This window comes from Pan paniscus, chromosome 15 (genome assembly GCF_029289425.2).
Source record: "Pan paniscus chromosome 15, NHGRI_mPanPan1-v2.0_pri, whole genome shotgun sequence".
In the NCBI taxonomy this organism is placed as follows: Eukaryota; Metazoa; Chordata; class Mammalia; order Primates; family Hominidae; genus Pan; species Pan paniscus.
This window is the reverse complement of record NC_073264.2, coordinates 64,622,632-64,645,362: the sequence shown is the minus strand read 5'-3', so window position 1 is coordinate 64,645,362 and position 22,731 is coordinate 64,622,632. Positions and strand designations below refer to the sequence as shown.

Here is a 22,731-nt window from a genome sequence, read left to right as displayed (position 1 = left end):
TTGTATAACTCACATGTATGCTTCCATCTTGGGAATGTATGGGTTTATGATACTTCTTTCTCTTCAGTAGGGATATGTCCTCAGCACCAACTACTCCTCCATCAGTGGATAAAGTAGACGGATTTTCTCGGAAGTCCGTCAGAAAAGCCAGACAGAAGAGGTCGCAAAGTTCCTCACAGTTTAGGTCTCAAGGCAAGCCTATTGAGTTAACACCTCTGCCGCTGCTAAAAGGTAAGGCTCATGACCAGGTGATGCATTCTTTTTCAATTGATCTTTCTACATCTATATATAATTTCCTTTTTGTAGAGTTTTATATGTGTTGCAAATTGAAGGGATGGGATACTTCACATACATTGAAGTTACTAATGTGTGACCAAATATACCCACTCTCCTTTTTAAAGGCTCAATTTAGTCTGTCTTTGGGCAAGTTAAAAGAAACATTATCAGGAGAATATCTCACATTGATGAGTAGGTAAACTAAGTACTAGAGAAACTTTAAGATGTCTGGGTTTGTGTTTTTCATTTTTTCTTCTGTTGACGTTTAGGGATACATTATATACAATGACAACTACAGATTATGCTGTCTTAGGAAGTAGACCCTAGTAGAGAAGATGGTACCATTCATTAATTTACATATAGAAAATGGTATTTGGAAGAATTCGTTTTTAAAAATCAAGAAAAAATTGTCCATTTATAGTTGTTTACATGCACTCTTGTTTTCACATAGTACAAGTAGAAAAGATATACCTTTCTATGTACAAGTATGATGATCATACTTGTTTAGTATGATCTTTTCTTTGAAATTTGTTAATTTTTTAATTTTAATTTTTATCTTTTGAGATAGAGTCTCCCTCTGTTGCTCAGGCTGGTTCACAGCAACCTCCACCTCCTGGGTTCAGGTGATTTTCCTGCCTCAGCCTCCCGAGTAGCTGGGAGCACAGGTGCCCGCCACCATGCCCAGCTAATTTTTGTATTTTTAATAGAGACAGGGTTTCACCATGTTGGTCAGGCTGGTCTTGAACTCCTGACCCCAAGTGATCTGCCCACCTTGACCTCCCAAAGTGCTGGGATTACAGGTGTGAGCCACCGTGCCTGGCCTGAAATTTGTTAAAAACAAGTTTTTTGGTTTTTTTAATTTTCTTTTGAGACAATCTCATGCTGTCACTCTGGCTAGAGTTCAGTGGGGACAGAGTGAAAGTGCAGGTTGAGGCCGGGCGTGGTGGCTCACGCCTGTAATCCCAGCACTTTGGGAGCCCGAGGCAGGCAGATCACGAGGTCAGGAGTTTGAGACCAGCCTGGCCAACATGGTGAAACCCTGTCTCTTCTAAAAATACAAAAATTAGGCGCAGTGGTGGCACCTGTAATCCCAGCTACTCGGGAAGCCGAGGCAGGAGAATTGCTTGAACCGGGAGGCAGAGGTTGAAGTGAGCCCAGATCGTGCCATTGCATTCTAGCCTGGGTGACAGAGCAAGACTCTGTCTCGGGGGAAAAAAAAAAAAAGAAAGTGCAGGTTGGGGCTCACTGTGGCCTCTATCTCCTAGGCTCAAGTGATCCTCCCTTTCCCGAGTAGCCGGGATCAACTTCCCGAGTAGCTGGGACTACAGAAGCATGCCATCACGCCCAGCTAATTTTTCCATTTTTTTGTAGAGATGGAGTTTTGCCATGTTGCACAGGCTGGTCTCGAATTGCCATGGTGTTCCCATGCCAGGATTTAGGCGTGAGCCACCATGCCCGGCCCAACACGTTTTTAATATGAAGAATTTTTTCTAAATTAGGCATTTCAACTTTTGTTTGGGTATGTGGTTACTTTTTGTCCTTTTTAATTTTCATCATGTTTGCTTCATGTTTATGAACAGGTGTTGTTTGAAAAATATCAGAACATAGCTTTTATGGTGTGGAAACTATCAGAATTTACCTTTGAGGTGGATGTTTATGTGCTGAATACTGAAGAATGGGAGAAAGGGGATATGAACAACACAATGAGCTTTAGTGTGGCTTGGAGGAAACCAGGCAACCTGGTTTGCTAGTTCATTATTGCAGACTTATTTCTGTAACAGTTTGTGAAATCAGAAGGTATTATAAGAAAAACTGGAATGTAACCGGAAAAGATCCTCAAAATTTAGCTTAGGATATTTCAAGCTTCTATTTTTTCTATATGAATACTTTTTTTAAAAAAGGGAGAGAGATTCATAAATAAGATTCCAATGTTTATACAAAATTTTTGGAAACCGAATACTGATTACTGTAAAGATGATATATCTACCAGTCAGTAAAGATGAGCTCCTGTGAGCTTTGGGGGAGAAAATTTTGACTAGAGATTTTGCTGGTAAAAATGAAAATAGTCATTATGAGGCTTTGGAAAGAAAATGTAGGAAACACTGTAGATTGAGCTATGCTTGAAATACAAAGTTGGGAGACACTGATTTTTAGTAATCTATTTAATCTGAAGTAGATATGTAATGGGTGTTGACTTCTGTATCTGTAAAGGACTTCATTCTGAGGAAGCCAGTTAAATTTTTTTTTTTAGGATTAGAAGGAATTTAAAAACTTACACTAATTTCTTGGATCTTATGGTAAACAATTAAATTAGGACTTCACTGACCACTCATAGTCAGGGTATTGGTTTTGTGGGTAGTGAAAGAAGCATGCATGAGAAGAATTTGGACACATGCTTTAATGTATTTTTTCTTTAATGCTTTCATGTCTTTTTTCTCATTTTAAAAAATTATGGTAAAATATACATAACATGAAATTTACCATCTTAACCATGTTTAAATGTGCATTAAGTGCCTTGACATTGTCATGCAACTATCCCTACCATCCATCTCCAGAACCTTTTCATCTTCCCCAACTGAAGCTCTGTACCTATTAAACACTAACTCCCTATTTCCCCCACCAGCCCTTGGCAACCGCCATTCTGTTTTTTGTTTCTATGAATTTGACTACTCTAGGTACCTCCTATAAGTGATGCCATGCAATATTTGTCTTTTTGTGACTGGCTTATTTCACTTAGTCAAGTGTCTTCAGTGTTCATCTCTGTTGTAGCAGGTGTCAGAATTTCATTCTTTTTTAAGGCTGAATAATTTCAGTGTATATACATACCATATACTTTTTAATCCATTAATTCATTGGTGGACACTTGGGTTGCTTCCACCTTCAGGCTATTGTGAATAATGCTGCTGTGACCATGATGTACAGATACCTGTTTAAGTTCTGGCTTTCATTTCTTTTGGGTATGTACCCAGACGTGTAATTGCTGGATCATATGTTGAATTTTTCAGGAATTGCCATACATATTGCCACAGCAACTGGACCATTTTTCATTCCCATTAGCAATGCATGAGGGTTCCAGTTTTCTATATCCTCACCATCACTCATTTTCTGCTTTTTAATTTTTTGATAATAGTCATTATAATAGGTATGAAGTGGTATTTCAGTGTGATTTTGATTTGCATCGCCCTAATGATTAGTGATGTTGAGCATCTTTTCCTGTGCTTTTTGGCCATTTCTATATCCTTTTTCTCACTTTTAAAAGTGAAGTCTGCTAGTATTGCCAGTTTTCCAAGAACTCTGCTTTCCAAGAATGTGATTTTTTGAACTTGTATATTTTGCCAGTATGAGAGAATTGGAGAGTAACAGGACTATATACTCACAAACCTAATTCCAGATTGACTAACAGTGATTGTTATGTAGTAAGCACATTCTGGGTAAATACTCTGGAAAGTATTCTATAAATTAGAAATCCATCTCTGTCTGTAGAATAACATAAGGAAGTATAATCAGAAATAGACTTCAGTAATGTGTATTTGCTCTTGATTTTCTAGGAAGTAATTTATGGAATATAAAGAAAATGTAGGAGGAATTTCTTTTCTAGGATTTTATTTTTTTTGGCCATTGCCTTAAGAGAAACCAGGATAAACACTATATGCATGCTAAAGGATAGTTATTGATTTAATTTTCTATAGTATTGCTTTGACTAAATTGGGTTAATTTTATTTGGAGTACAGTATAAAATGTGGTTGAATTTTGTGAGTTGTTTTAAATAATGAAGTCAAAGAGGTGTCCTTAAGGTCTTTAATTTCAGGGGAGTTTGAATACGATAATTATACAAACAGTGATTATATAACTCATCTTTTTAATATGTCATTTTTGAATGCTCAGATATGCATTAATAACCACTCGTTTTGTGCATGCATTATCAGAATGTTTATTATATGCATCATAATCTTTGACTGATTTATAAATAATACTGCATTAATTCTTAGCGTTTTAAAGTCTGTTCACTTGCAAAACTGCAACATAATGTGAAGGGAAAGTTTTTGTTTTGCCCTATTTCTTTTCTTTTTTTTTTTTTTGAGATGGAGTTTTGCTCTTGTTGCCCAGGCTGGAGTACAGTGGTGCGATCTCAGCTCACTGCAACCTCTGCCTCTTGGTTCAAGTGATTCTCTTGCCTCAGGCTCCTGAGTAGCTGGGATTGCAGGTGCCCACCACCACACCAAGCTAATTTTTTTGTATTTTTAGTAGAGACGTGTTGAGACCAGCCAGGCTGGTCTCAAACTCCTGACCTCAGGTGATCCACCTGCCTTGGCCTCCCAAAGTGCTGGGATTACAGGCGTGAGTCACTGCGCCCAGCCTGTTTTGCCCTATGTCTAATAGGTGGGGTTGTGAAATCTGTATCACTGATGTTATTTCCTGTAGAAAGCAACACCACCTGTAATTCTGTATAAATCTACCTGGTTTTTCCGTATCTGTGTGTTAGGAAATTATAGGATGAACTTTGCAAAGATAGACATTTACATTTTCTCCATCTTTATATGCTTTTGTGAAAGTGTTTTTGGAGAGCCTTAACATTTTTGAGGCTGGGTATGGTGGCTCACACCTATAATCCCAGCACATAGGGAGACAGAGTTGGGAGACTCGCTTAAGCCCAAGAGTTTGAGACCAGCCTACACAACATAGTGAGACCTCATCTGTACAAATAATTTAAAAAATTAGCCAGGGTGGTGGTGTACACCTGTGGTCCCAGCTACTTGGGAGGCTGAGGCAGAAGGATTGCCTGAGCCCAGGAGGCTGAGGCTGCAGTGAGCTGTGATTGTTCCTCTGTGTCCAGTGTGGCTGACAGAGTGAGACCTTTGTCTCAAAATAAAAACATTTTTCTCTTTGAGTCTAAAAGATTCTTACTCATTCACTGATAGGGAAAACCTAGTAGAGGTTTAGTGCCTTACTTACTTGATAAGAAAGTAAAATCTTGGGGGAGGCCGACAGGGGGCGGGTCATTTGAGGTCAAGAGTTTGAGACCAGCCTGGCCAACAGGGTAAAACCCCGTCTCTGCTAAAAATCCAAAAATTAGTGGATGTAGTGGTGTGCATCTATAATCCCAGCTACTCAGGAGGCTGAGGCAGGAGAATCACTTGACCCCGGGAGGTGGAGGTTGCAGTGAGCTCATATTGTGCCACTATACACTCTGTCTTAAAAAAAAAAAAAGAAAGTCAAGACTTGGATACTTTCCTTACACTTACACGGCAGGACATGAAGCAAGCCTTGACTGTTATCTAGGTAAGTTGTTGAGTAAGACAGTCAAACTAAACAGTTAGGCAAACACACAAACACACACACACAAATTTATGTTAATAATAATCAGTGGTAGTAGCACCTGGCTGGGTGATTTATGTTCTCTCCTCACCCCAGCCTCCTGTGCCTCATTTCCTTGCGTTGACTTTAAGCGATTCTGTAAGTTTAGATTTGGGTGAACGTTTTCTGAAGAATACTGCCTCTTTGAAGATGGAATTATAGTGAAAGTAGCATTGTTATTTCTTTTGTTTGTTTGTTTTTTTGAGACAGAGTCTCGCTCCGTCACCCAGGCTGGAGTGCAGTGGCGCAATCTCGGCTCACTGCAACCTCTGCCTCCCAGGTTCAAGTGATTCTCCTGCCTCAGCCTGCCGAGAGTAGCTGGGATTACAGGTGTCTGCCACCACATTCGGCTGATTTTTGTATTTTTAGTAGAGACAGGGTTTCTCCATGTTGGCCAGGCTGGTCTCGAACTCCTGACCACAGGTGCGTCCGCCTGCCTAGGCCTCCCAAAGTGCTGGGATTCTTGGCATGAGCCACCGCGCCCGGCCGCCGTTGTTATTTCTTGTCTCACAATTCATTATACATTTCCGAGGCATTTTGCAGATAGTTTGTACATTCACTTTTAGATATTCTTACAACTATGATGACTAGAGGTCCCATTTAGCAGAAAGAAACCCTTTGCCTTTTTGGTGTTGATACTTTTTCTCTAGTGAAAACACTTGAAAAAAAAAACCCACCATAGTTTTAAGGTTCAGCTTACATTTTTATTTTTTAGGGTGACAATTTGTAAGAACTTTAAAAATTATAATTTGAAACTAGTTTTTGTGCCTTTTTTTTTTTTTAAAACGGAGTTTAGCTCTTGTTGCCCAGGCTGGAGTGTAATGGTGCGATCTCGGCTCACCACAGCCTCTGCCTTCCGGGTTCAAGCGATTTTCCTGCCTCAGTCTCCCGAGTAGCTGGGATTACAGGCATGCGCCTCCATGCCTGGCTAATTTTGTATTTTTAGTAGAGATGGGGTTTCTCCATGTTGGTCAGGCTGGTCATGAACTCCTGACCTCAGGTGATCTGCCTGCCTCGGCTTCCCAAAGTGCTGGGATTACAGGCGTGAGCCACCGTGCCCGGCCGTTTTCATGCCTTTTTAATGATTGCCTTTTTCGTCTATATCTGCTTTGTGTATAGTAAAGCAGGCACATGCAATATAATACCAGATTTTTATAATGAGTGAATGTGCTAAAACCTATTTAGAATAAGAATAGTCTCTTAAGAGGCCAGGTACAGTAAATAACTCACACCTTTAATCCCAGCACTTTGGCAGGTCGAGGTGGGAGGATTACTTGAGCCCAGGAGTTCAAGGCCAGCCTGTGCAACATAGCAGGCCTGTCTCTAAAAAAAAAATAAAATAAAAAATTAGCTGGGTGTGGTGGTACACGCCTGTAGTCCTAGGTACTTGGAAGGCTGAGGGAGGATAGTTCGAGCCCAGAAGATCGAGGCTGCAGTGAGCTGTGATTGTGCCACTGCACTTGAGCCTGGGCAACAGAGTGAAATGCTGTCAAAAAAGAATAGTCTTTTAAGGAATAATGTCATCTATTTTAGTGTTTACTACACTCCATGTCGTGATACAGTGTTGCATGGGTTTTGTTGGTCCTCAAGAGTCCTAGCTTACCACTAGCTGGGTTGCCTTGGACAAATGAGTTAACTGCTGAAAGCTTTGGTTTTCCTTGTCTGTAAAATGATGATGACATTAATAGTCAATAGATGTGACAGTGCCACATTCAGTAAATACTAGCTGTTGTTATTTAATGGGGGTTTCAAAAGTTAGAATATGAATAATATGAAATTTTTATGACATATTTTCCTAGTAAAAAGGTGGAAATTGGAAATTTCTCTGAAAATTATGAAGAGCATAATTTTGCAGCCACAAACGTTTTTCAACCAAAAATTTCAAAGAAGCAGTTTTTAAATATGGTGAATTTAATATAATAGCTATTCTAAACATCTTCACCTGGAGAGTTGCATCTACGGCATTAGTATCTTGCCATGTTATTTAGTGTAATGCTTTTTATTTTTAATTTATTCATTTTTTGAATAGATAATACAGCCATATGGTTCAAATTCCAAAGGTTACAAAAGGATGTGTAGTGAAAAATCTTCCTTCCATCCCTTCTCCTAGTTTCCCTTCCCAGAAGCAACCAGTCATTATACTCTTGTATAGTAGGTATAGAGATTCTTAAATCCTTGGTTGGATTTAAAATGCAATGAGCAGCCTAAAATTATGTGAACATTTTGTATGTGTGTATCTATTTTAAAAATGGGGAATCAATAGGGATTTTTCAGATTCTCAAAGGGATATCTGACTTAAAATGGGCTAAGATCTATTGATCTAGTTTGTACCTTCGACTAATGATGTATGTTCTTCAGGCATCTAAGATTCGTGTGTGTGTGTTTTGAGATGGAGGTTCACTCTTGTTGCCCAGGCTGGAGTGCAGTGGCCCCATCTCGGCTCATTGCAACCTCTGCCTCCCAGGTTCAAGCAGTTCTTCTGCCTCAGCCTCCCAAGTAGCTGGGATTACAGGTGTGCGCCACCACACCCAGTTAATTTTGTATTTTTAATAGAGATGGGGTTTCACCATGTTGGTCAGGCTGGTCTTGAACTCTTGACCTCAAGTGACCCTCCCACTTTGGCCTCCCAAAGTGCTGGGATTACAGGCATGAGCCACCGCACCTGGCCGTGTGTGTGTGTGTTTAAAAAATAACCATAAGCTTTACTTTCGAACTGAAGGAACATCTATATGTTAATAGATGTTAAAGTTCAGTTTTAGAACCTTTGAAAAAGTGTGGTAATAATTTTTTTGGGGGGAAGCAATTTTAAGATCTTGCACAAAAGCAAGTGCCAAACTATGTTATTTTTTTCTTTTTTCTTTTTAATTTTATTATTGTTATACTTCAAGTTTTAGGGTACGTGTGCACAACGTGCAGGTTTGTTACATATGTATACATCGCAAGGACAAAAAACCAAACACCGCATGTTCTCACTCATAGGTGGGAATTGAACAATGAGAACACATGGACACTGGAAGGGGAACATCATATACCAGGGACTGTTGTGGGGTCGGGGGATGGGGGACGGATAGCATTAGGAGATATACCTAATGTTAAATGACGAGTTAATGGGTGCAGCACACCAACATGGCACATGTATACATATGTTATTTTTTTCTTTCTTTCTTTCTTTGTGATGGGAGTTTCGCTCTTGTTGCCCAGGCTGGAGCGCAATGGCGCTATCTCGGCTCTCTGCAACCTCCGCCTCCCGAGTTCAGGAAATTCTCCTGTATTTTTATGTATGAAAGATTGTACCCAGTTGTAATGCAGAGATAATTTCATTCACTTTTAGGAAGGAATATATATATTTTAATATATCCTAATAGTTTGCTTCTGTAGCATAGGTAAAATTATTGTACAGAGTTTTATGTGGGCCAAAAGAAATTGGCCAGGCGCGGTGGCTCACACCTGTAATCCCAGCACTTTGGGAGGCTGAGGCGGGTGGATCACTTGAGGTCAGGAATTTGATACCAGCCAGACCAACATGGTGAAACCCCGTCTCTACTAAAAATATAAAAAAATTAGCCAGGCGTGGTGATGCGCACCTGTAATCCCAGCTACTTGGGAGACTGAGGAGAATCACTTGAACTGGGAGGCACAGGTTGCATCACTGCACTCCAGCCTGGGTGACAGAGTGAGAGTGTCTCAAAAAAAAAAAAAAAAAAAAAGAAATTGAGAGTCAGTGTACCTGATATATTCATCACTTAAAAGTAGGATAGAAGCTTGCATTCATATTCATCCCATTAAGAACTAATTACTTAATCCTGGCCAGGTGTTGTGACTTATGCCTGTAATCCTAGCACTTTGGGAGGCCGAGGCGGGCAGATCACCTGAGGTCAGAAGTTTGAGACCAGCCTGGCCAACATTGTGAAACCTCGTCTCTATTAAAAATACAAACATTAGCCAGGCATGGTGGCACGCGCCTGTAGTCCCAGCTACTCGGGAGGCTGAGGCAGGAGAATCGCTTGAATCCGGGAGGCAGAGGTTGCAGTGAGCTGAGATCACACCATTGCACTTCAGCCTGGGCAACAAGAGCGAAACTCCGTCTCAAAAAAAAAAAAAAACGGAAAAATTTCTTAACTTAGGGTTCATGGATTTCTGGTTGGGACAGTGTATATCTGGATGGGCTTCAGGGTTTCTAGACCCTCCTAAAATTATATGTAAAGTTTCTGTGTATGTTGCATTCTTTTTTGGAGGAGAGAATTGATTGCTTTCATCAGATTCTCAAAGATTCATCCCTTCCATTCACGTTCTGTCTCTATAGTTAAGAGTTTTTGGCTTAGACTAAATGGGAATTGTGTTGTTACTATTTTCTGAGTATCGTGTTAGCTGCTCTGTGTGCACATATGCATCTACCCTTACCATAAAACACTGTAAGCCATAAACAGCATTCATCATAATGTGCGTCCGTCCAGGATGTAACCTGGATATTTATATGCAAGACAGGGCATATAAATATTGAAGTGCCAAATGAATGTTCTCATAAGATGAGGTGGTCCTTTTCTACCTAGAATTTTCTTCTCCAACTTCTTATCATTCAAGTTTTAGCTCCAGTGGGACCTCCTTGGGGACTTCCTTGATGACTTTAAAAAATAGTCTTTCGGCTGGGCACGGTGGCTCACGCCTGTAATCCCAGCACTTTGGGAGGCCGAGGTTGGTGGGTCATGAGGTCAGGAGATTGAGACCATCCTGGCTAACACGGTGAAAACCCGTGTGTACTAAAAATACAAAAAACAAAACAAAACAAAACAAAAAACTAGCCGGGCGTGGTAGCAGGCGCCTGTAGTCCCAGCTACTCGGGAGGCTGAGGCAGGAGAATGGCGTGAACCTGGGAGGTGGTGCTTGCAGTGAGCCAAGATCGCGCCACTGCACTCCAGCCTGGGCGACAGAGTAAGACTCTGTGTCAAAAAAAAAAAAAAAAAGTCTTTGGGCTGGGTGCGGTGGCTCACGCCTGTAATCCCAGCACTTTGGGAGGCTGAGGTGGGCGGATCTATCTCAAAAAGAAAAGAAAAAAAAAATAGTCTTTGGCTGGGCACGGTGGCTCATGCCTGTAATCCCAGACTTTGGGAGGACGCAGGAGGATCTCCTGAGGCCAGGTGTTCAAGATCAACCTGGGCAACATAGTGAGACCCCTGTTCCTACTAGAAAATTAAAAAATTAGCTGGAAATGATAGCATGCACCTGTGTCTTGGCTACTTGGGAGGCCGAGACAGGAAGGAGGATTGCTTGCTCTAGGTGACAGCAAGACCCTTGTCTCTTGGAAAAAAAAGTGTTTGAAGTTTCTATTACTCTGTTGTTTCTTATAATCTTTAATTATTTTACTTCTCTGATATATCTCCCCTCCCCCATTAAAATATGATCTTCTTCTGTGTAGAAATCTTGTTTTTCTTATCTCTAGGGCTTAGAACAGTGCCTTGTACATAATTGGCGTTCAATAAATATTTCTTACTAAATGAATGAACATTTTTATTTCACATTTAGGTTGACTTAGTTGACTAATAAGTAATAAAGGCATTTATTTTTCCTTCATAAATATTTAAACACTTTATTTTTTTTTGCAAAACCCAGGCCAATTTTATTTTTAAAAAATAAAATTTTAATGCCAATTTTATTTTAACTTCTAATTTACACAAAATATAAACTTGTTTAATGAAAACTTTTTATTTTAAAAGGATCACATTGCTGAGTGTTCAATTAAAATCCTGAGTGGGTTTGTGCTTTGGTAATTCTGCATGTTTCAGGTTAAAAACATAAGTGGTATATTATACAGAGAGAATGGAGTGGATTTTATAGACGAAAAACTTAGAGTGATTCCTTTTACTTTGCAAATTCATCACTTTCATTTCACAAAAGTTAAAACGTTAAGTCCAGTGAAATCCCTCTGTTCTGCGTATTTGAGGACTGATTATAGCCTAATCAGATCACCAGACTTTATATAGTTTAAGAGAGAATAGCATATCTGAATATTATAATGGACTTTCAGAGCAGAGTTTTATGGGCAAATGTTCTCTGATTTGTAAAACTTACATTTTATAATAATATTGACTCATAATAGTAATTAGATTTTGTAGTGCTTGAAAAAGATCAGTAAAGTTTCTAGATATTTCGAATAGGCTAAAGTAGTTCTTTTGTTTGCAAGTGATGACATCCTCTTTTAATACTTAAAAATGGTTTCTACCTTTTGTATTTGAAGATTTTTTTTTTTGAAAACTTATATGGAATCTTATTTTTATGTTACAGTAGAATTAAGCATAGTTTCCCTCAGTAAGAATGTAGGCCCTGCGGTCATACATACCTGAGTTTGAATTCTGAGTCCACCATTAGAAGCCATTTGACTTTTTTTTTTTTTTTCCTACATTGTCGCCCGGGCTGGAGTGCAGTGACGCGATCTCTGCTCATTGCAACCTCCACCTCCCGGGTTCAAGCAATTCTTCTGCCTCAGCCTCCCGAGTAGCTGAGATTACAGGCACCCACCACCACGCCCAGCTAAGTTTTTGTATTTTTAGTATAGATGGGGTTTTGCCATGTTGGCCAGGCTGGTCTTGAACTCCTGACCGTGTGATTCGCCCGCCTCGGCCTCTCAAAGTGCTGGGATTACAGGCATTGAGCCACCACACCTGGCCAGGAGCTGACTTCTAAGCCTTGGTTTTCTTCTCTCTAAAACTGGGAGAGTAATAGAAGCCATATCATAGAGTCAGATTAAATTCCAGAAGGCAGGTAAAACATTTAGCCTAGTGCTAGATACATTGTATGAGTTGAAGAATATTGACTACTATAATTATAGGAAAAAGTACACAATGGCAAATGTTTACTAACGTCTTTTAGTTGATTTTTGTTCCTTTAACACATTACATGGATTCTTTGCATTTAAGGAAGAAAAATATGGAGTATATACAGCTGTGAGAATTATACTTTTAAAGCAAAAAGGAGAAACTAGTTCTTATGGAACAATCTCAGCATTACTGTTTAGTTAATGTCAGTTTGAGACAGATTTCTTGTTTCTGGAATCAGAATTTAAAGTGGCTAATGTAATTATTTTCAAGGGAAATTCCATTTATGGAGCATTACCAGGTAAAATTATTATTAGATAAACTTTCTTTTTTTTTGAGACGGAGTTTCCCTCTTGTTGTCCAGGCTGGAGAGCAACGGCTTGATCTTGACTCACTGCAACCCCCACCTCCTGGGTTCAAGTGATTCTCCTGCCTCAGCCTCCCGAGTAGCTGGGATTACAGGCATGTGCCACCACAACTGACTAATTTTGTATTTTTAGTAGAAATGGGGTTTCACTGTGTTGGTCAGGCTGGTCTTGAGCTGCCAACCTCAGGTGATCCGCCCGCCTTGGCCTCCCAGAGTGCTGGGATTACAGGCGTGAGCCACTGTGCCCGGCCTAGGTAAACTTAATTTGGAAGTTGTTAGGCTGGGCGCAGTAGCTCACACCTGTAATCCTTCCTAGCACTTTGGGAGGCTGAGGTGGGAGGATCGCTTGAGCCCAGGAGTTCAAGACCAGCCTGGGAAGCATGGCAAAACTCCGTCTCTACAAAAAATAGGAAAATTAGCCAGGTGTGGGGGCATGCTCCTGTCGTCCCAGCTACTCTGCAGGCTAAGGTGAGAGAATCACCTGATTCCGGGAGGTCAAGGCTGCAGCAGTGAGCCAAGATCATGCTGCTGCACTCCAGCTTGGGTGACAAAGTGAGACCCTGTCTCAAAAAGAAAAAGAGAAAGAGAGAAAGATTGAGAGAGAGAGAGAGAGAAAGAGAAAGAGAGACAGAGAGACAGAAAGAGAGAAAGATTGAGAGAGAGAGAGAAAGAGAGAGACAGAGAGACAGAAAGAGAGAAAGTTGTTTCCCAGGACAGGATCTTCAAACGTTTTTGTAATTGCTTACTTCTATCAGAGAATATAACTTCAGCACTCTTGTATTTGTCCTGTTACACAACATTAAAACATATACAAACATAGAGATGTTTAAAAAGGATGATATTGAAAAATAAGATATAGAGTTCTAATACTTTCGTGCCTCCATTTCTCTTGCCCATTCCCCAGCACACACACTGGTCTGGAACACAGCTTTGTTTTGATATTTAGATTCAAAGAGAGAACTTTCTCTTTGGGTTTTGAGCCATGTTAGTTTTGCAGCATTTTATTTTGAACCAGCGAAGGACATGAAGAGGGCCAGGCATGGTGGCTCACTCCTGTAATCCCAGCACTTTGGGAGGCTGAGGCAGGCAGATCACTTGAAGTCAGGAGTTCGAGACCATCCTGGCCAACATGGTGTAACCCCATCTCTACTAAAAATACAAAAAAAATTAGCCAGGTGTGGTGGTAGGTGCCTGTAATCTCAGCTACTTGGGAGCCTGAGGCAGGAGAATCTCTTGAACCCATGCGGCGGAGGTTGCAGTGAGCTGAGATTGCACCACTGCACTCCATCCTGGGTACAGAACAAAACTCCATCTCAAAAAAAAGACAGGAAGAATTGAATGAGAAACTTCTTTCTTAGTGTACCTTCTTGAGGTCTTTGCATAGGCTTTTAAGTTTATTGCACCTTAAGGAAACAAAATCTGAATTGAGGATTTTACCAGTTTAAAGAGTATCACAGATGGCTCTTTGTTGATGGCTCTTATCTTGTGGTCAGTGGGTGAGTTTTAGAGGGCCCTTGACCCTCTTGAAATTCCAGGGAGTATTTTGTATCTCTGTGCAGACTGACACTTTTCCGGACAAAGGTAGAGCTTTCATCAGATTCTCAAAGGAGTTTCTCCAAAGGCTAGGAACAGTTGCTTTGGGTGGTTGGCATGTTTTCTCACTCAGAGTGGAGACAGAATTTGTCATCTCTCTCTGTAGAAGGGAGCTCTCATGACTAGAGGTTTCTTCTCCTGTATGTCTTTCCTGATTTTTGATTCTTTTTGATACCAAATAGAATTTTAAAAGGTATTTGAAGGGAGAAGTTACTACATGACTGTAGTGTGTGGTTGGCTGGAAAATTTTGATCTGCATCATTTGAAAAATTAAGCTGGGTGAATAGGAATACCAGTGATAAAATTGAGTGTGCCTGTAAAGAAACATTTTTCTGGAATGGCTGTGGACCTGGGAGAATTTGGGAGGAGAAAGTCAGGTTGTTTCTGCTGGTAAAGAACTAGGTTAGCAATCAGTGAAGAAGAGCTGTCTGTTGGTTTTTCGGTGTGCCAGGCAATGTACCACATGGCATCTCATTTAAGCTGCACGCCCAATACCAAGAACAAGCGATGTTTGCTTTTAACTGAGGGCAAAGTAACTTGCCCACTCGTGCAGAGAGAGCCAGGGGTGGGACCCTAGGCCGGTCTGGCTCTAAAGCTGGTAACTTCCTTGTTGTGGCCGTTAGTCATAAATGTGTGCAGGTGAGAACAGCTAACCGCAATCTTGGTCATACTGTGCTGGGGTGATTTACTAAGACGTTTTTGCAAGTACTCTAAAAATTACGAGGAGACTGAAGGTGGTGAGAAAGCAAAGCAGAGAAGAGAAGAATGAGGGGAGCAGCCAGGCCTGCAGCAGCACTGTGGGTGGTGATGGGGAGAGGTGTGGCAGGCCGTGGGCTCTGGGCTCCTCAAGAAGGCTGGCCAGGCCAGGGAGCTGGGCACAAGGAGCGTCCCCGGGCCCCTGTGCAACTCATGCTGTGTCCTGGTGAAGGCATGTCAGTCATGTCAGTCATGGAATAGTAAGGAACAGTTCAGTAAACTGGTAGCATTCTGGCTGCGGTGTCCTTGAACACTCATCCCTCCATCTTTGGGGAACTCACTTATTGTAGGAAAGGGTCTGGGTTCAAGTCTAGGTGATAATCTTAGCTTTATGAACTGAGGTGAGTTATTTAAACGTCTTTGGAACTTCAGTTTCCCTTTTGGTAAAACGAGATTCATGCTGCCTAAGGTGGTTGTGAAGAGTAAGTGAGGCATTGTGGGTAAACTGCCTGAATAGTGGTTGGCTGCTTAATAAATATGCGTTCCCTCATCTCTCTGTTTGCCATTGATCTTTCTTGAAGTCAGCCCTGTGGACCTGGATCTTGTTTCAGAATATGCAGTGTTGTGAGAGAAGCAATCTGGCAAAAGTTCATCCGTTATGTAGGCACCATGAAAGACTTTTGTCTCACAGTGATGTTAAATTTTAATTTAATTAATTCAGGGCTGCTTGTGCCTGGAACACTGTTCAAAGTAAAATGTTAAAACATTAAAAAGAACATGTAGCAAATTGAGACTTGGCACCATTTCAGGAAAAATACTGTATTCTAATAAGGGAGATACAGACTTGAATTAACCTTTTACTGAAGTGCCCCCAGGAAACAATATCTGGCAATAGTAGGGCATACTCCTCCACCATATCTTATGAGGAAATATAGTGAGAATTCGGAGTAGGTTCAGGCTCCTAAGGGCTGTCTTCTACTAGCAGTGTAGGAATCACAGCTGTTGTGTGCCTTACACATTATAAGCACACAACACTGTTTTTGATTGAATGAAAGAATATTTATAGCAAAGGTGAAGAGTTTTTTTGAGGGTAAGAAGGCTACTTTTGATCTTTATCTCATCAAATTAATTTTTCAGGAAGATAGCCATGCATCAGAAGGAGTGGTGTTTTCCCCCAGTTTGTGAGCAAAAATCAAAAGGACTGGAAAGCAGATTGAAACAGGGGACTTTTTAAAGTAGAAGAAAGTTTCAGTATTCCCTGTTCTGTGAGGTGTTCTATACATCCATCTGCACTTGTCTCTCCAACTCCACCTACAACTGATACAACTAACTGGGCTCTTTTTTTTGAGACTGAGTCTTGCTCTGTTCACCAGACTGGAGTGCAGTGGCGTGATCTCAGCTCACTGCAACCTCTGCCTCCTGGGTTCAAGCGATTCTCCTGCCTCAGCCTCCTGAGTGGGATTACCGGCATGTGCCACCACACCTGGCTAATTTTTGTATTTTTAGTAGAGACGGGATTTCTCCATGTTGGTCAGGCTGGTCTTGAACTCCTGACCTTGTGGTCTGCCCGCCTCCGCCTCCCAAAGTGCTGGGATTACAGGCATGAGCCACTGTGCCCGGCCAACTAACTGGTGTTTTTAATAGTAACCCGTCTTCTAGAAATAATGCTCATTTCACTTTAAGAAAGTTTAAAGATATTTTAATCAAAAACAGTTTAGATGAAGTTCTGAAACTTATGTTGAATAGAGCTATATTGTATTATATTTAGATTTATGTCTTAACATTTTAAAAGGCAGTTCAAGTAACTGGGATTTATTTTAACTGTACTGGTTTAGTGAGATGTTCTAGAAATGGTATATGCTTTAGATACTCTTGGGCTTAGGAGTGGTAGACTGTATTCATACTCTTGAATTATGGCAAGATTTGAATAAAATACATTATATGCATGTGTTTTTCTTTTTCTTTTTTTTGAGACAGAGTCTCACTCTGTTGCCCAGGCTGGAGTGCAGTGGCGCGATCTTGGCTCACTGCAAGCTCTGCCTCCCTGGTTCACGCCATTCTCCTGTCTCAGCCTCCCAAGCAGCTGGAACCACAGGCACCTGCTACCATGCCCGGCTAATTGGTTTTTTTTTTTTTTTTTTGTATTTGTAGTAGAGACGAGGTTTCACCATGTTAGCCAGGATGGTCTCAATCTGCTGACCTCGTGATCCACCCGCCTCGGCCTCCCAAAGTGCTGGGATTACAGATGTGAGCCACTGCACCTGGCCACGCATGTGTTTTTCTAAACGTATATGAAGCAAACAGCTATGAAAGGAGTCCGCCTAGGACCTGGCTAACTCAGTCTCCTCCAAGGGCCTTAAATTCTCATTTTTATGATTGTTACAGTGGGCTATGCAGTTCAGTCCATTTATTCATTCATTCAACACATTTCTGTTGAGCCATATGATACACCAGACACTGTTCTGGGAATACAGTGATGAGCATAACAGGATTGGTCTCTGATTTTTGGAGAGATAGATATTAATCACCTGAACAGACAAAGATAGAATTCCAACAATGGCAAGTGCTTTTGGAGAAATAGGGTGGCCATTCAGGGAAGGTTTCTCAGAGGAAGCGATTATGCTGAGAGAAGAAGACAGGGCAGGCAGGTTGATAAGGTTCTTCTTGGCTGGGCGCGGTGGCTTACACCTGTAATCCCAGCACTTTGGGAGGCCAAGGCGGGCGGATCATGAGGTCAGAAGATCGAGACCATCCTGGCTAGCACGGTGAAACCCCATCTCTACTAAAAATGCAAAAAATTAGCTGGGCGTGGTGGCGGGTGCCAGTAGTCCCAGCTACTCCAGAGGCTGAGGCGGGAGAATGGCGTGAACCCGGGAGGCGGAGTTTGCAGTGAGCTGAGATTGCGCCACTGCACTCCAGCCTGGGCGACAGAGCGAGACTCCGTCTCAAAAAATGTTGTAGCTAGAGATCAGAGACTGGATGGGCTATTAAGGTTTTCTGGGGCCAAATCCTCAAGACTGAATTAAGAGTTTGTCCGTAGGAGCTAGGCGTGGTGGCTCACACCTGTAATCCCAGCACTTTGGGAGGCCGAGGCGGGCGGATCACGAGGTCAGGAGTTCGAGACCAGCCTGACCAACATGGTGAAACCCCATCTTTACTAAAAATACAAAAATTAGCCGGACATGGTGGCACATGCCTGTAATCCCAGCTACTTGGGAGGCTGAGGCAGGAGAATTGCTTGAATCCAAGAAGCGGAAGTTGCAGTAAGCCGAGATTGTGCCGCTGCACTCCAGCCTGGGCAACAGAGCAACTCTGTCTCAAAAAAAAAAAAAAGAGAGTTTGTCCTTAGGCCAGGCATGGTGGCTCATGCCTGTCATCCCAGCACTTTGAGAGGCCGAGGTGGGTAGATCACCTGAGGTCAGGAGTTCGAGACCCCCCTGGCCAACACGGTGAAACCCTGTCTCCACTAAAAATACAAAAAAAAAAAAAAAATTAGCTGGGCATGGTGGTATGTGCCTGTAATCCCAGCTACTCGGGGAGAGAATCCCTTGAACCCGGGAGGCAGAGGTTGCATTGAGCAGAGATCGTACCACTGCACTCCAGCCTGGGTGACAGAACAAGACTCTGTCTCAAGAGAAAAAAAAAGAGTTTGTCCTTGATCCCAAGAACATTTATACACCCTCAAATATACAACCACAGAATATATAAATCACCTCTAGATCCCCTACCCAGTCATAAGGAATAATATTTTCCCCTCATGTTTATGTATTTTTTTCTTTTTTTTTGAGACAGAGTCTCGCTCTTGTTGCCCAGCCTGGAGTGCAATGGCACGATCTTGGCTCACTGCAACCTCTGCCTCCCAGGTTCAAGCGATTCTTCTGCCTCAGCCTCCCAAGTAGCTGGGACTACAGGCATGTGCCACCACGCCTGGCTAATTTTGTATTTTTAGTAGAGACGGGGTTTCTCCATGTTAGGCTGGTCTCGAACTCCCGACCTCAGATGATCTGCCTGTCTTGGCCTCCCAAAGTGTTGGGATTACAGGCATGAGCCACTGCGCCTGGCCTCTTTTATTTTTTTTATTTTTTTATTTTTATTTTTTTAAGTGAAAGCAAGTTTATTAAGAAAGTAAAGGAATAAAAGAATGGCTACTCTGTAGGCAGAGCAGCCTGCATATTCTTATATTATACTTTTATTTTTCCATGTGATTATTTATAATAGCATTATGATGGAAGATTACTTTGAGGTAGTCTTATTGTTGGAGTTGGAATTTTAAAAAGTTCTCTTGTCATGGTAACATTGTGCTTATTGTATTTTATGATATTGTGGTTTCCATGCAGACAAGTCACTTCATTGCTTGCCTTTTAATAATATTGCTAATTTACTTTTAGACCATAAAAATGAAATGTACAACAAAAAAACATCAAGTCTCTTAAAGAAAAACTGTAAATAAAATCTGTGTGGGCACTGTGGCTCACCCCTGTAATTACAGTGATTTGGGAGGCTGAGACGGGAGGATCTCTTGAGGCCAGGAGCTTGAGACCAACCTGGGCAGCAGAGTGAGATCCCTGTCTCTACAGAAGAAAAAAAAAATTAGCCTGGCATGGTGATGTATGCCTGTAGTCCCAGCTACTCCAGAGGCTAAGGCAGGAGGATCCCTTGAACCCAGGAGTTTGAGGCTGCAGTTAACCATGATTGCACCACTGCACTCCAGACTGGGTGACAGAGTGAGACCAATAAATAAACAAAAAAAAAAATCTGGGCCAGGAATGTTGGCTTATGCTTGTAATCCCAGTGCTTTGGGAGACTGAGGCAGGAGGATTGCTTAAGGCCAGGAGTTCGAGGCTGCAGTGAGCTGTGATTGCATCACTGCAACACAGCCTGGGTGACAGAGTGAGATCCTGTCTCTAAAAAATAAAATTAATAAAATAAAATCTATATGTAGGCTCAGCTATATGTTCTATGGATGCCACTGTGTTATTAAAGTACACAATCTTAAGTTTTTATGTGTTTTAATTCCCTATTTTATGAACTACTGCTTGGAATAGTGGGGAACATAATGCAATAGAATTAATTCATTAAGAGAATAGAAGTTTAGAAGATTAGATCTAGAATTATTGTCAGTACCAACTGAAGTTCATTAAATGAGAATGCAAGCAACAGTAAAACCGCAGTTAGGTGAAGCAATTAACATCGGTGGTGTTATGGTTACTGTGAAGACTGGAAAAATAAATAATTGAAAGTATTTCAAATTTGACAAATTGAATGAAGTTAAAAATTGAATCCACCTCCTTGTCACTTTCTAATTTTAAATTTTCCTGAGCTATTATAATTTAAATTATTGAGAATTATCTGCACTGCATTTTGTGGGTGGTGAAAATTGAGTGGAGTGAGTGCTTTTCAGTACCAGTGCTTGAAGCGAAACTGGATTTGTGATGGTTTACGTAAGGAAGAAAGCATCATCCATGATTATGTCAGACTCTGACCTGACAGGGTCTAACAAAATAAATAAAGGACTGTGGAGTTTGGGGTTTTTGATAGTCAGTGCTTAAATGACCACTCTTGTACCTAAATAGTTAATGAATTTCAAAGTGTTTTTAGTCATTTCATGGCTAGTCAAGACAGTGTGCATTCCTGTGGGCCCAAATCTATATTTAATATCAAAATATTCTTGGTGAAATTATGTTTCTTCACAGTTTTACTTAATGGAATATTCTTTTTCATTTGTGTGTTAATGTAGGGCACTACACCTACATTACTTGACTAGGAGGATATCCTATTTTTATTTTTTTTTTTTTTAAGCAAGGCTGGTAATAATTATGTACTGTCATAACATAATTTCACCACCTCAGGGTGTCATAGTTAACAATTGATACTCATTTGTGCCCACAGATGCAAGGATAGTTGACCAGTTCTCTGCCTCTTAAATAATACATATTTTTTGAGTCATAAGACTTGGGTTTCAAGTGGATCCTATAAAGCTGATCTCTTTGTATGCTACGTTTAGGGAAGTGAGTGTTTGTTTCTAAAAATCTATTTAGTTCATCCGTAGACTAAATTGTTTAAGCAAAACAATATATCACTATATATTATATATTAGGTTTGCTATTGAGCTCTAAAAAGCATTCAGAAAGAATTTTTGAGTGAAGTAACATTTGGAAGCTGTCAAAGTTAGTACATTACTGAACCGAAGGATTAGCCTAGCCAAATATGAGCTGCTTTGCTCTATGACAGATGTGAAAGCATTGTGTTCACCTGTCTTCCCAGCTGGTGTGTGTTGAGATGGGGAGGTTGGAGATTGGGGAATTGGATGTGTGTGATGATCTTGGTATCTTGCCTGTGAAACATCGGGATTGGTGGTGGTTGCCAAATGTTGGAAATACATTGATGATACGTGGACAGATAGGAAATCGCTATTAACCTAACACCTTTCATTCAGTGGGAGCATCTAAAAGTCTTCTAAACAAGATCCAAAGAAGTTGCTAGGAGTTTTGTGAAAGTATCTTTGCAGCAGGTGGCTTAGAATGTGAATTTCATGTTGTGTTAAACATTTTTTCTTCATCTGTGAACTTTTACTTAAAGCTATTTTTATGAACTGAAATTATGGATTTGTTGCACGCATGCAATTTTGATTAGCAATGAAACCTATATTTAGTCTTTATTCTTAGATTTTTTTCTTTTTCTTCCTCATGGGAAGTTGTGGTTATTACAGTGTCCAAAACACTCATTTCTCATTCTTATCTCAAGATAATGAAGGTGGTCATTGACATGTCTTCAGTTTCTGTTGAGATAAGAAAATGTATTCACCCTTGTGGAATTTTCCTTTCATAAATAATTTAAATAAAATAAGTGGCTATGCCGGGTGTGGTGGCTCATGCCTGTAATCCCAGCACTTTAGGAGGCGGAGGTGGGCGGATCACAAGGTCAGGAGATCGAGACCATCCTGGCTAACATGGTGAAAGCCCATCTCTACTAAAAATACAAAAAACTAGCCAGGCGTGGTGGCGGGCGCTTGTAGTCCCAGCTACTTGGGAGGCTGAGGCAGGAGGATGGCGTGAACCTAGGAGGCAGAGCTTGCAGTGAGCCAAGATTGCACCACTGCACTCCAGCCTGGGCGACAGAGCAAGACTCTTTCTCAAAAAAAAAAAAAAAAAAGTAAAATAAAAATAAAAGAAAATAAGTGACTATTACTGGGTACAGTGGCTCACACCTGTAATCCCAGCACTTTGGGAGGCCAAGGCAGGTGGATCACGAGGTCAGGAGTTCGAGACCAGCCTGGCCAACATGGTGAAACCCCATTTCTACTAAAAATAGAAAAATTAGCCAGGCATGGTGGCAGGCACCTGTAATCCCAGCTACTCGGGAGGCTGAGGCAGGAGAATTGTTTGAATCCGGGAGGCGGAGGTTGCAGTGAGCCAAGATCACACCAGTCTGGGCTACAGAGTGAGACTCTGACTCAAAAAACAAAAAGTGTCTGTGAATGATAATGTTCACAAAAACAACATTTTGTGTATTTGAAGTAGGTATATAATGAGGGAAACCAAGGCTCCAAGAAATCACTGACAGTGCAGAATTCAGTAAGTGTGATTAAATTGGAATGTCAGTCAGAATTGTTTTCCAAGTTATCTTCTTGACTTG

The 22,731-nt window shown here is 41.1% G+C and overlaps 1 protein-coding gene across 3 annotated transcripts in view; it reads left to right on the top strand.

Annotated features, from left to right (window-relative positions):
- The window catches only part of PPP2R5E (protein phosphatase 2 regulatory subunit B'epsilon), a 170,815-nt gene that overhangs the window by 3,226 nt on the left and 144,858 nt on the right, over positions 1–22,731 (top strand). The window contains exon 2 of one of the 3 annotated variants that reach the window (XM_003831620.6): positions 71–231. In XM_003831620.6, the coding sequence (XP_003831668.1) occupies positions 75–231 (157 nt within the window). In that variant the 5' untranslated portion in view covers positions 71–74. Of the gene's footprint in view, positions 1–67; positions 232–22,731 lie in introns of those variants that run through there. The other 2 variants (XM_008956975.5, XM_057299718.2) reach the window with 2 other exon arrangements.